General features: G+C 45.9%; 1 protein-coding gene across 1 annotated transcript in view; it reads left to right on the top strand.

The window, feature by feature from the left end:
- LOC141098862 (vomeronasal type-2 receptor 26-like) overlaps window positions 1–15,035 on the top strand; it is a 193,424-nt gene that overhangs the window by 81,214 nt on the left and 97,175 nt on the right. The window contains exon 5 of the mRNA XM_073586820.1: window positions 1,081–1,233. Coding sequence (XP_073442921.1) covers window positions 1,081–1,233 — 153 coding nt within the window. The remainder of the gene's footprint in view (window positions 1–1,080; window positions 1,234–15,035) is intronic.

Below are 15,035 nucleotides of genomic sequence, written 5' to 3'. Positions count from 1 at the left end.
TTTATATGTTCCGGAGGATGTAAGGCTGCAGGTCCTCAAGTTTGTCCATGACTCTAAGTTGGCTGATCATCGGGGAGTACAGAAGACACAAGAGTTTCTGAGCCCTTTCTTTTGATGGCCTACCTGTCTGAAGGACGTCAAGAGCTACGTTATCTCTTGTGTGATATGTGCACGCTTTAAGACTCCTCATGTAACACCTACGGGATTGCTGCAACCACTACCAGTCCCCTCTCGCCCTTGAGTGTCTATTTCGAAGGACTTTATATTGGAATTAATGACCTCTGGGGAAAAGAATTCTATTCTGGTGGTGGTAGATCGCCTTACAAAAGCTGCTCACTTCATTACTTTCACTGGTCTTCCCTCAGCTAAGGAGATGATTGATCTAGTCATTCACAATGTGTTCCGGCTGCATGGAGTTCCAGATGAGATTATCTCTGATCGGGGAGTGCAGTTTACCTCCAGATTCTGGAAATGATTTTGTTCTGCGCTTGGTATTAATGTCTGTCTGTCCTCAGCATATCATCTACAGACCAATAGGCAGACAGAGCAGACTAATCAGACTCTGGAGCTGTACTTTCGGTGTCAAATCAATCACTCGCAGGATGACTGGTTGGAGTTGCTTCCTTTAGCAGAGTTTTCTAATAATAACTTGCAGAATGCATCCACTAAGGTTACACACTTCTTTGCCAATTTGGGTTTTCATCCTAAAATTCTTCCCAGATCCCTGATTGATGCTCTAGTGCCTGCAGTAGATGAGAGGGTGGCAAGGATGAGACAAAATCTGGAAACTCTGAAAGAATCGCTATCTACTGCACAGGAGAGATACAAGACATCTGCCCATAGGTTCTGGAGTCCTGCACCTACTGTATGTTTAAGGTAGGAGTCTCTCTGTGGTTCTCCACGAAGAAATAAAAACAGAATTTTCTGTTACAGAAGCTTTGACAAAAATTTATCAGTCCTTTCAAGATCTCTGGGGTCGTGAGCTCCGTTGCCTGTTGTCTGAAGTTGCAAAGGACTATGAAGGTACATCCTGTGTTCCATGTCTCCTGATTAAAACTTGTGTCTCCGAATCCTTTTAAGGGTCATATTGCACCTCTTCCTCAGCATGTGTTAGTAGATGATCATGAACAATTTGTTGTGGAGAATATTCTGGACTCTAGGATCCTCAGGGATCAGCTGCAGTACCTCATCAAGTGGCAAGGATATTCGTCTAAGGAGAACTCTTGGGAGCCGGTGAGTAATATCTGTGCTCCTCAAAAGATTATTCTATTCCACCAGAAATATCCTGAAAAACTTTGTCCAGGATTGTCCTGAGGCCGCTTCTAAGGTGGGAGTAAAGTATGGATTCTGAATTTCAATTTTGAGCCTGTTTGCCTTGATCCAAGATGGAGTCTGCATCTTGCCCTGTGAAGGAACTTCCTGTCTGTCTGGTTATTTAAGTCTGAGTCGTGTGTTCCTTCTTGCTGTTGGCTCCTGAGCCCCTGCCCGTTGTGCTGGTGAACTCCTTGCTACTGCTGCTCATTACTCGGTGGTCTGCCTTGCCTCATTCAGCTGCCTTCCATTTTCTGTGTGCTCCTGGATCCTGACCGGAGTTGCCTATTGACCAGAATACTTGGGTGCTGCCTCTCACCTCAGAAGCTACTGCAGTCAGTAAGAAGTGTTAACTTCTTCATATCTGCTGGACTATGTCTATTGGGCTAAAGTGTGGGACTTGAGCTGGACTTGTTAGTTCTTCTACGTATTATTTGACTCCCACAAACAAGTGCTGTACGCACGTGTGATAAAGTTAATGCTGGACTTACTCATTTAAGTACTGTGTGCATTTCCACTACCCCCTTGCTGGATTCCCACCTTTAAGTGTTGTATGTATACCCATTGATATCTTTAATGGACTTCCTCGTTTAAGTGTCTCCCGCACTATTTCCTTGCTGGACTGCTTCGTATTAGCCGTCACGTCCCGCTATTCAGTTTGCTGTGATTTTCTATATTATGCTGAGTACCTCGTTTCAATTGCAGGAATATCTGTATTAGTACTGTTTGCATTTATGTTTTGTGATTTACTATATTGTCATGAGCACTTTGTTTCAATTCCTGGAATATCTGTGTTATTTCTGTTTGCATTTCTGTTTTGTTTAAATACATCTTTTGCTGCAGCTTTGTTCTCAGACTGGTTGAATCCCATGCTATCAGATTCCTTAGTACCTACATAATTGTTAAACAGGATTTATTGCCAGGGTCAGGCAGGGATTAGGTTCCTGCTTTGTGATAGGTGTAGAAACTATTTAGAGATGTTTAAGGCAAACAGGGTGACTTTAGATCTGCCTAGGGGTCTCCACTCCCCCCTTCCCTAGTGTTGGATTCCCTTCCCCTCATCCATTTGTGTTGCATTTAGTCTTTCCTACCCTGTGCGTGACACCAGGAGGCCCAGCTTGTCAATCCAAATTGTTTGGGATAAAACCGTGTTGTATTAAGGAATCAGTAGGCCACATGTCTACATAAAAATCATTGACGCTAATATTGGGGTTCAGCCAGGATTTCCTAATCCAAATAGTTTGGGACAAAACTGTGTGGCATTGAGAAATCAGGAGTCCACATTTCCTCTTAAAAATAATTAGGTATAAGAGTGTTGTTCAGGAACACTATATAAGAAAATAAACAGTGATTGATAAGTTAGTGACAGATAGCTGAAAAGTGTGGGTCTAAGGCCTGTTTCACACTTGCTTTTTTTTACAGCGCGTTTTTCCCGCAAAAAAACGCATTGAAAAACGCATACAAAAGCATACAACTGCTGCGTTTTTTTCAAGCATTTTTATGAGCATGCATGAAAAAAACGCAGCGTTTTTATGCGTTTGTATGCGTTTTTAGTGCGTTTTTACCACGTTTGCGTTTTTTTCCAACATTAGGTGGCCCCTCACACTAACCCAAACCATGACTTTACTAACCCTAACCCTGACCCTAACCCTAACCCTAACCCTGACCCTAACCCTAACCCTAACCCTAACCCTTAACCAAACCATACTTAACCCTAACCCTGACCGTAACCCTTAACCAAACCATACTTAACCCTAACCCAAACCCTAACTAACCTTAACCCTAACCCTAACCCTGACCCTAACCCTAACCCTAACCCTGACCCTAACCCTAACCCTAACCCTAACCCTTAACCAAACCATACTTAACCCTAACCCAAACCCTAACTAACCTTAACCCTAACCCTAACCTAACCCTGACCCTAACCCTAACCCTTAACCAAACCATACTTAACCCTAACCCTGACCCTAACCCTTAACCAAACCATACTTAACCCTAACCCAAACCCTAACTAACCTTAACCCTAACCCTAACCCTGACCCTAACCCTAACCCTAACCCTGACCCTAACCCTAACCCTAACCCTTAACCAAACCATACTTAACCCTAACCCAAACCCTAACTAACCTTAACCCTAACCCTAACCCTGACCCTAACCCTAACCCTAACCCTGACCCTAACCCTTAACCAAACCATACTTAACCCTAACCCTGACCCTAACCATGACCCTAACCCTAACCCTAACCCTAACCCTTAACCAAACCATACTTAACCCTAACCCTAACCCTAACTAACCTTAACCCTAACCCTAACCCTGACCCTAACCCTAACCCTAACCCTAACCCTAACCCTGACCCTAACCCTAACCCTAACCCTAACCCTTAACCAAACCATACTTAACCCTAACCCAAACCCTAACTAACCTTAACCCTAACCCTAACCCTGACCCTAACCCTAACCCTAACCCTAACCCTGACCCTAACCCTTAACCAAACCATACTTAACCCTAACCCTGACCCTAACCCTGACCCTAACCCTAACCCTAACCCTGACCCTAACCCTTAACCAAACCATACTTAACCCTAACCCTAACCCTAACTAACCTTAACCCTAACCCTAACCCTGACCCTAACCCTAACCCTAACCCTAACCCTGACCCTAACCCTTAACCAAACCATACTTAACCCTAACCCTGACCCTAACCCTGACCCTAACCCTGACCCTAACCCTTAACCAAACCATACTTAACCCTAACCCTAACCCTGACCCTAACCCTAACCCTAACCCTGACCCTAACCCTTAACCAAACCATACTTAACCCTAACCCTGACCCTAACCCTAACCCTAACCCTGACCCTAACAATAACCCTAAACCCCCTTAACTAACCCTAACTCTAACCCAAACCCCTAAATTCCATGGTTAACAAAAAAAAAACGCATGTGCAAAAAAATGCATACATAAGCATGCCAATGCGCACATATGCGCACCCATAGACTTATATTGGGTGTCTTGCTGTAAAAAAACGCATTGCGCACGCATGCGTTTTTTTGAGGCAAATCGGACGCACAAAAATGCAACAAGTTGCATTTTGTGCGCCCGAGCGCATACCGCAAAAAAACGCATGCGCGGTAAAACGCATACAAACGCATGTGTATGCGCACATAAGCGCATCCCATGCAAAGTATAGGAAAAAAAAATGCATGCGCTATTTAGCGCTAAATTACCGCGAAAAAAAATGCAAATGTGAAACCAGCCTAAGGTTGTGAAATAGCAGGTTACAAGAGGGGAAGGGTACATACAACATGAGTGGAAAAAAGCGAGGTCATGTTGGAAGAAGGAATAGGCTTGGTTTTCGATATGTATGTTACATAGTTACATAGTTTTGAAGACTGAAGGAAGACCTTATGTCCATCTAGTTCAGCCTATTTTTTAGTGCATCTGTTCTGCATTGTTGATCCTGGGGAAGGCAAAAACAAACCCACAAAGTAGAAGACAATTTTCTCCATAGGGAAAAAAGTTCCTTCCCCCAAGCTGGGTCAACCATCTACCTATAATATTATGTTATTCGTAACCTTCTATACTGTTACTCATAAGAAAAGCCTCCATTCCTTTCTTACATTCATTCAGTGAGTTGGCCATCACCACTTTCTCAGGAAGAGAATTCCAGAGCCTCACTGCTCTTACCGTGAAGAACCCTCTTCTATGCTAGTGCAGAAATTGTCTTTCCTCCAAACGAAGAGAATGCCCCCTTGTTCTTGTCACAGTCCTTGGTACAAACAGTTCATTGGAGAGATCTCTGTATTGCCCTCTGATATACTTGTACATATATATTAAGTCTCCCCTAAGTCTTCTCTTTTCTAGAGTAAATAGACCTAATTTTGATAACCTTTCTGGGTATTGTAGTGAACCAACTCCATTTATCATTTCAGTAGCCCGCCTTTGAACGCTTTCAAGTTCAGTAATGTCTTTCTTGAGCACCGGAGTCCAAAATTGCACACAATACTCCAAGTGTGGTCTGACGAGTGATTTGTACAGAGGGAGAATTATGTTTTCATCTTGTGTCCCCAGACCTCTTCTAATGCATCCCATGACCCTATTTGCTTTGGTGGCAGCTGCCTTACACTGGGCACTCCAATTTAGCTTCTTATTGACTAAGATGCCTAAGTCTTTTTCCATGTCTGATTTCCCCAGCAGTTTCCCATTTAGTAAGTAATTGTAGCATCTGTTTCTCCTTCCCATGTGCATAACCTTACACTTATCTGTGTTAAACCTCATTTGCCATTTTTCAGCCCAATTCTCCAATTTACTCAAATCTGTCTGTAGTTGCAAACTGTCCTCCTTTGTGTTAACTACCTTACATAGTTTTGTATCATCTGCAAATACTGATATTTTACTGTGTAAGCCATCCAATAGATCATTAATAAATATATTACATAGTAGGGGGCCCAATACAGAACCCTGTGGTACCCCACAAGTTACCCTGGCCCAATCTGAGTATGCGCCATTAATAACCACTCTTTGTGTCTATCACTAAGCCAGCTACCTACCCATCTACACACATTTTCCCCTAGCCCAAGCTTTCTCATCTTACTTACCAATCTTTTATATGGGACAGTGTCAAATGCTTTAGAGAAGTCGATATTAGAGTTGAGCGAAACAGGTCGAAAAAAAACAAAAGTCGCCGACTTTCGCCACAGTCGGGTTTCATGAAACGAAACCCGACCTTAGCGTGAGGTCGGCCATGAGGTCGGCGACCATCGCGCCAAAGTCGCGTTTCAAAAGATGCTTTAGCGCCCTTTTTCAGCCAATCAGGAAGAACAGACACTGTGGGCAACGTGATGACATAGACAGCGGTCATCACCATCTTTGAGAAGGGAATGCAAGTGATTGGCTTGCTTTGTGTGGCATCACAGGGGGTATAAAAGGGCATGCACGCCGACCGCCATGTTACTTATGCTGATCTCAGAATAGGGAGAGCTGCTGCTGCTGATTCTGTAGGGAGAGCGTTAGGAAGGCCAAAAGAATAAAAAAAATGCTTCTGCTGATAGCGCTTTTCACTATAGTTAGTGTGCAGTGAAAGGTGAAGATTTTTGCTTTTGTGCAGCAGCGCTGGTGGTGATTAGCCTGCCTTTTAAGGCTACTTGCATTGCTGTGTGCACACTGGTGTTCAAACTGCTTTTTTAAAAGCAATCCAAATTTTATAGTTTTGTCCTGGTGAGGTACTGAGCGTTCATTTTTTCACACACCGTACAGCGGTGTCCGCTCCTCACGCAATACCGTGTACCGGCTGTTATCACGGCCAAATTGAAGCTATCTGTGTGTGACTGTTTGTCCGTTCTTACAGACCTACACCTTAGAGTTTTGTCTGTTTTTCAAACAGTTTTGTATATCTGCTGTTTGATTGCATTCAAAACTAGAGAGAGACAGCGTGTGTCAGTCCGCATACAAAAACACGGAGCTTGACAATCTGTGTGTGACTCTGTAAGGAAAAGCCGAGGATTTAGTCCGTTCTTACAGACCTACACCTTAGAGTTTTGTCCGTTTTTCAAACAGTTTCATAAATCTGCTGTTTGATTACATTCAAAACTAGAGAGAGACAGCGTGTGTCAGTCCGAATACAAAAGCACGGAGCTTGACAATTTTACATACACACACCGTACAGCGGTGTAGGTGTACGCTCCTCACACAGTACCGTGTACCGGCCGGTATCACGGCCAAATTGAAGCTATCTGGGTGTGAATCTGTAAGAAAAAGCCGAGGAGTTTGTCCGTTCTTACAGACATACACGGAGCTCCAAGCTGACGATCTGGCCAATTACTTCAAAGAAAAAATTGACCAGATTCGACAGGAAATTATCTCCCAATCACCTCATACCATGCACTGTCCTCCCTCCCCCACTGCATCTAGCTCACTCTCTGATTTTGAACCAGTCACAGAAGAAGAAGTTAGCAGGCTCCTTGCATCTTCTCGCCCAACCACTTGCACCAGTGACCCATTTCCGTCACATCTCCTCCAGTCCCTTTCCCCTGCTGTGACCCCTCACCTAACTAAAATGTTTAACCTCTCTCTCTCTTCTGGTATTTTTCCCTCCTCATTTAAGCATGCCATTATACATCCACTACTTAAAAAACCATCCCTCGACCAAAACTGTGCCGCTAACTATAGACCTGTCTCTAATCTTCCCTTCATCTCTAAACTCCTGGAACGCCTGGTCCACTCCCGTCTTATCCGCTATCTCTCAGAAAACTCTGCTCTCGACCCTCTCCAATCCGGTTTCCGCTCTTTACCCTCCGCTGAAACTGCCCTCACTAAAGACTCTAATGATCTACTAACAGCTAAATCAAATGGTCATTACTCCATGCTAATTCTCTTGGATCTCTCTGCAGCATTCGACACTGTGGATCATCAGCTCCTCCTCACTATGCTCCGTTCCATTGGCCTCAAGGACACCGTTCTCTCATGGTTCTCCTCCTATCTCTCCGACCGCTCCTTTACTGTATCTTTTGCCGGTTCCTCCTCCTCTCACCTTCCCCTTACTGTTGGGGTCCCTCAAGGATCGGTTTTAGGCCCCCTCCTCTTCTCCTTGTACACTGCCCATATTGGTCAAACAATCAGTAGATTTGGTTTCCAGTATCATCTCTATGCTGATGACAACCAATTATACGCTTCTTCTCCTGACATCACGCCAGCCTTTCTAGAAAACACCGGCGATTGTCTAAACGCTGTGTCTAATATCATGTCTTTACTATATCTGAAACTGAACCTGTCAAAGAATGAACTCCTTCTGTTTCCTTCAGCTACTAATGTACCTATACCCAACATTGCCATTTCTGTGTGTGGTTCCACTGTTACACCCCAGCAACAGGTCCGCTGTCTTGGGGTCATACTTGATTCCGAGCTTTCCTTCGCCCCCCACATTCGATCACTGGCTCGTTCTTGTCATCTGCAGCTCAAAAGCATTTCTAGAATTCGACCTTTTCTTACTTTTGACTCTGCCAAAACGCTTACTGTTTCTCTTATTCATTCTCGTCTCGACTATTGTAACTCTCTTCTAATCGGTCTCCCTCTTACCAAACTCTCCCCTCTCCAATCTGTCTTGAATGCTGCAGCCAGGATCATATTCCTCACCAATCGTTACACCGATGCCTCTACCTTGTGCCAGTCATTACACTGGCTACCCATCCACTCCAGAATTCAGTATAAACTTATTACCCTCACCCAAAAAGCCCTCCATAGCTCAGCACCACCTTACATCTCCTCCCTTGTTTCAGTATACCACCCTACCCGCGCCCTCCGTTCTGCTGATGACCTGAGGTTAGCATCCTCAATAGTCAGAACCTCCCACTCCCGTCTCCAAGACTTTACACGTGCCGCGCCAATTCTTTGGAATGCACTTCCCAGGTCAATACGATTAGTCCTCAAACCCCACAATTTTAAGCGTGCCCTGAAAACACATTTATTCAGACTGGCCTATCGCCTCAACACATTAACCTAATCTATCCCTGTGTGGCACAGCCAAAAGTTTTACCATAACCAGATTTCCTGCATCATGTTCCCACATGCTTTATGCATCCATTAGCCCTCTGTGTTTGTACTGTTACACACTTATCATTATGGCTGGTCCATGCAATCAGGGCAACTGTTACCACCCACCTTTCATGTCTACCTCTTTCCTCATAGACTGTAAGCTTGCGAGCAGGGCCCTCATTCCCCTTGGTATTTGTTATAATCTACTGTATGTGATTATAGTTATGCTGTAACGTCAATTGTCTGTACAAGTCCCCTCTGAAATGTAAAGTGCTGCGGAATATGTTGGCGCTATAAAAATAAAATGTATTATTATTATTATTACATACACTCTAGGGAGATTCCAATTCTGCCCAATTCTATATACACCTTGTAGTTTGTCATACACTAGGCAATTTCTGACTGTTACTTTGTGGTGTAATATACACAGGGCCTGACAGAATCCAAATGTGTCCTGAAGTCTGTAGAGAGATTCCATTTCTCCCCAGTCCTCTATACACCTTTTTTACACTATCCAGAATCAGCCTGTTACTTTGAGGTGTAAAATACACAGGGCCTGACAGAATACAACTGTGTTCTGAAGTCTGTAGAAAGATTCCATTTCTCCCCAGGCCTCTATACACCTTTTTTACACCATCCAGAATCAGCCTGTTAATTTGGGGTGTAATATACCCAGGGCCTGACAGAATCCAACTGTGTCCTGAAGTCTGTAGAGAGATTCCATTTCTCCCCATTCCTCTATACAACTTTTTTACACCATCCAGAATTAGCCTGTTAATTTGAGGTGTAATATGCCCAGGGCCTGACAGAATACAACTGTGTCCTGAAGTCTGTAGAGAGATTCCATTTCTCCCCAGTCCTCTATACACCTTTTTTACACCATCCAGAATCAGCCTGTTACTTTGAGGTGTAAAATGCATAGGGCCTGACAGAATCCAACTGTGTCCTGAAGTCTGTAGAAAGATTCCATTTCTCCCCTGTCCTCTATACACCTTTTTTACACCATCCAGAATCAGACTGTTAATTTGAGGTGTAACATACCCAGGGCCTGACAGAATACAACTGTGTCCTGAAGTCTGTAGAGAGATTCTGGGTTGCCCTCCCTGGGCTGTTGGGTACTCAGTACCGGGCCGGTGTCAGGGGAATGTGTCACAGCAGCGGTGACCCGATCCGTGGCCCTGGGTGCCCAAATCAGTGGTGGTTTGTAATGTAGTTTATATGGATAGTTCGTGACGCCACCTGTGGTGTTTGGCAAGTGTGATGTTAAGCCAACGCTGCATGCAGATCCGCTGGGACTGATGGTATGGTGCAGCAAAGATGGTGTAGCTCCCCACAGGTGGAGCTGTAGTCCCAGGGCAGTGTAGATGTGGTTGGCACAGGGATGTAGCAGTGCCGGAAGGGTAGGAAGCAGACAAGACACAGCGGGGTGCAATTTCTGTACCTTTACTTCATAACTGCTGTCCAGGGTCCTGATTACAGATGGTAGCAGGTTAGCCTGGAAGCAACTCTGGGATTCTCTCTCACAGATGGGCTGTGCAGTCTCCTTCCTAGCGCTCATGGTGTGAAGCACTCCAGTACTTAGTTACTCTGAAGTTCCTCCTGTCAGATGTTCCTAGAACCTCACTTGCATGGCAGACAGCTGTAGCCTATCTCAGGGATGCCTCGCTCCTGGCTCTCTATCCGTTCTGCTGTTGTGCCTCAAGTCTTAGATGGGAGCAGGGCATTTACAGCCTCCTGCTCCTCTGGTATCTGTGGCAGGACCTTTAGTATATGTACCACCGTGGAGACCAGCCTCCAGTTAGCGCGCTCTCAAGCTGAGGGAGCTCGCCTCCTGCAGCTCAACCTCCAGCTTCGTTCTCCACGTCTGCCCACTTCACCCTCCGCAGGCTAACTAACTCTCCTTTCTCCTGGCCCTCAGAGGGCACTCCTCCCCTTAATCCTGGTTTAGAGTTCCCCATGCTGACCCGTAGTGGAGCTGTGTTGCATGTAAGGATTGACTGTGAGAGAGATCCATCATTGCCTCCAAGCCTGGCATTACCCTCCCCTGGAGGAAGGCAAAGCCAGTGTGGCGACCATAATCCTGGGGGCGCCACATTCCCCCCTAGTGAAAGTCAGCACTCCAGGGCTGAACAAAACATATGAGAAACATATATAACATACAAACAATTGAACAATAATAATTGTACAAGATTGAAAAAGGAAAAATGTACAAAAAACAAATGGTTCCAAAAATGTTCTTATGGTGATAAGTCCAGCATCAATGTCCATGGTCCATTCCTGGGCAAATGGTAACTATTTATAAAGAAAGTTTTTGACCACACACAAGTCCTGTGGTTCAGTGTCCATAAAAGTTAAAAGGGAACTTCTTACAGGTTACCTGTAGGTAAAAAACTTGGAAAACAGTTGCATATTTACATTCAATTTCATTATTCACATTTACTTTATATACTGAACCTGACTGGTAGTATTCCCTGTGTGGTACGAGTAGATCTACGTAACACTGGTGCTGTAGTGGCCCTTACCGATTGTCTGGTTCTATCTACTGATGTAGTGGGTAATGCTCTGGATACACTATGGGGTGTTCTACATTGCACAGGGATACATGATTGTCTAGCAACTCTTGGACTCACCAGAGACACAACAGGTTCACCACTGGCAGGGCGAGGGTTCTCTGGCTCCACTGCTGGTGTGGCAACTGCTACCTGATTTTCCTGATCCTCTTGAGTCACTTCTTCCTGTGCTTCCACTTGGGGGAATAACAACACTGGTACCACTATTGCATAATTAATTCTAGTCCAGTTCGCAGGGAACTCCACAAGCACTGTGCTGACCTTCTCTTCTGCCTCTACAGGTTGGATGTCATCTGATTCTTCTGCTCTTACTTTCAACTGGTCAGGGCATAACTTCAAATGGTCCCTGGATACCGCTGCTGAGGTCTCTCCTCCATCTTTACTCTTTCTTTTCAGGACTTCTTCTCTTCTTCTCTTCTCTTCCTTTTCAGGACTTGCTCTCCCGGGGAAAGAGGAATAGCAGGTGCATTCTGATTGTAAAGCTTCACCTGCTTTTGTCTTGCCTGGGCCAGACTCTTCTCCACACACTCCTGTACTCTCCTGTACTGCTGCTTCCTCTCTGTGTCCCAGTCAGCTTCTGGGGATGTAGCTTCTGGCGTGAGGACTCCCATGTCCAAGTCAATAGGCAGTCTACCCGGTCTTGCTCTCATCAGGTATGCTGGAGTACAGTTGGTAGAGTTCACTGGGATGTGGTGGTAGAGATCTACCAGGTCCGGCAACTTTACTTGCCACAGATTCCTCTCCTCCAAGGGCAGCGTCTTCAGTAGATCAATCACTACCTGGTTCATCTTCTCGCACATGCCATTGGTCTGTGGGTGATAAGGTGTTGTCCGGATCTTCTTACAACCATACAAGTTGCAGAACTCATGGAACACTTCTGCCTCGAAAGCTGGACCTTAATCTGTGAGTACTCTTTCAGGATACCCATGTGGCCTACAGAAGTGCTATTGGAAGGCTCTGGCTGCTGTTCTGGCAGTTAGATCTTTGACAGGCACAACTACCAGGAATCTTGAGTAGTGGTCCACAATGGTAAGGGCATAGAGGTAGCCTGTCCGGCTTGGAACCAACTTCACATGGTCCGGGGCTACCAACTCGAGGGGCTGTTTGGTGATGATTGGCTGCAAGGGAGCTCTCTGGCTGTCTCGATCCTTTCTGCGCAGGTTACACCGTTCACACTCTCGGCACCACCTCTCAAGGGTTTTCCTCATAGCAGCCCAGTAGAACCTCTCTCGGAGCAATGCTTCCAACTTTTTCCATCCGAAGTGTCCAGCTCCATTGTGGTATGCTTCCAGGACCACTGATGCCTCTCTTTGGGACTATTACCTGCCAGACCAGCTCATGTGTGCGGGCATTGATACTCCCCCGACACAGCTTCCCTTCATAAATGAACAGCCGACCCTTCTCCTTACACAGCTGCTGGGTTTCTTCAGGAGCATCGGACTCTGGGCATGAGTCAGCTTGTGTCAGCAGCTCCTTCACCAGGCAGACTGCAGGGTCACTATCTTGTGCTTCTGCCCAGTCATGATGGGGCAATGCGTTCAGGGTGACCTCCTTCAAGCCAGACCGCCAGTCCCTCACTCCTTGAGCACGTTGGGCCGCAAGTGGCCGGTGGAAGGGAGGTAGTTCTATTTCTTCAAGAGCCTCTGGGTCTTCTGCATCTGGTAAGTTCGGCATTCTGGACAGCGCATCAGCATTGGCATTCTTGTGCCCGGCCCGATACTTGATAGTAAACTCATAGTTAGATAGCCGAGCCATCCACCGCTGCTCCAGGGCACCCAGTTTGGCAGTGTCCAAGTGGGTCAACGGATTGTTGTCTGTGAAGATTGTAAACTTGGCAGAAGCTAGGTAATGCTTGAACCTTTCGGTGACAGCCCAGACTATGGCCAGGAACTCCAGCTTGAAAGAACTGTAATTATCAGGGTTCCTCTCAGTGGGACGTAGCTTCCTGCTGGCGTAGGAGATCACTCTCTCTTTTCCATTCTGTACCTGCGCCAGTACTGCTTCTAATCCCACGTTGCTGGCATCCGTGTACAGCACAAAGGGTTTCTCATAATCTGGGTAGGCCAGAACTTCATCACCTGTGAGAGCCATCTTTAATCTGGTGAAGGACCTCTCCAACTCTTCGGTCCATTCAAAGGGGGAATTTTTCTGCTTGTTCTTCTTGGACTGCCCCACCAGAAGGTTTTGCTTAGGGGTAGCTACTTCAGTGAAGCACTTGATGAATCTTCGGTAATAGCCTACCAGTCCAAGGAACTGTCGGACTTCATGGAGGTTGCTGGGCTTCGGCCAGTCCCAGATGACTGTAACCTTATCAGGATCTGGTGCCACACCTTCTGCACTGACCACATGACCGAGGTACTGTACCTTGGGCTCCAGGAGGTGGCATTTGGAGGGCTTCAGCTTCAGGCCAAAATTCGACAAAGTTTCAAACACTTCAGCCAGGTGTTCCAGATGATCTTCATAGGTTTTGGAGAAAATAATGACATCATACAGATACAACAGGACTGTTTCAAAGTTCATGAGTCCCAGGCAGCACTACATCAGCCGTTGAAATGTTCCAAGAGCAGTGCAGAACCCAAATGGCATATAATTGAACTCACAGAGACCCATTGGAGTGGTGAATGCGGTGTTCTCCTTATCTGCCTCTGCCACAGTAACCTGCCAATACCCACTGGTAAGATCCAAGGTGGAAAAGTAATTAGCAGTTTTAAGTGCAGCTAAGGATTCCTCAATCCTAGGTAAAGGGTAGGCATCTTTATGTGTAGGCATCTTTATGTCTGTTAATTTTCCTGTAATCAACACACATTCTCATGGTACCATCCTTTTTCTTTACAAAAACTATTGGAGCTGCCCAGGGGCTACAACTGTCTCTGATAACCCCAGCCTCCTTCATCTCCCTCAGCATACTTTTAGCACACTGGTACTTTGTTGGGGGTATAGGTCTGTACCTCTCCTTTATGGGTGGATGGTCTCCAGTGGGGATATGATGTTGCACCCCTTTTGCCTGCCCAAAATCTAGTGGGTATTTGCTGAATACCCGCTCATACTCTTGTGTCACTCTGTAAACCCCATTTCTCTGGTATGAAGGTGTAGAGTCAGTTCCCACCAGCAGTTTCTGACACCACTCCTCTGGCCGCTTCACAGAGCCATTGTCCTCCACCTGATCAGATGAGACCAAGGGTTCTGCCGCCTGCAAAGAGTTGTTATTAACTGTGAGCAGCTTAGCAACTGTGGCGTACCGAGGTGTTGTGGCTTCCTCTTCCCCACAATTCAAAAGACGTAGAGGTACTCTCCCTTTTCTGACATCAACCACCCCTCTGGCTGTCAGGACAGTGGGCCTGCTTTCGGAGTATACTGGTTCTACCAATGCCTGGCAATCTCTCCCTCTAAGACCTATAGCTGCCTGACACCATACCAACATTTCACATCTGGGGGGTATTGCAATGGTGAAAGCATCACTCACTCTGACGCTGCCAATCGCTCCGCCAGAGAGTTCTACCTGTTGCCTTTGCATCAGGGCTCGGATCTCATTCTGCAGGACTCGTTGTTCTCCAGAACCAGCAGTCTTAGCCACCTGTTGCAACAAGACAATAACCTCGGACAGACAGTTTTCAGTTGCATTTGTGC

The sequence above is a fragment of the Dendrobates tinctorius genome, unplaced genomic scaffold (genome assembly GCF_039654945.1).
Source record: "Dendrobates tinctorius isolate UK_male_01 unplaced genomic scaffold, ASM3965494v1 ptg000095l, whole genome shotgun sequence".
Taxonomy (NCBI): Eukaryota; Metazoa; Chordata; class Amphibia; order Anura; family Dendrobatidae; genus Dendrobates; species Dendrobates tinctorius.
Note: the sequence above shows the minus strand (reverse complement) of the source record. Positions and strands in the feature narration are given on the sequence as shown.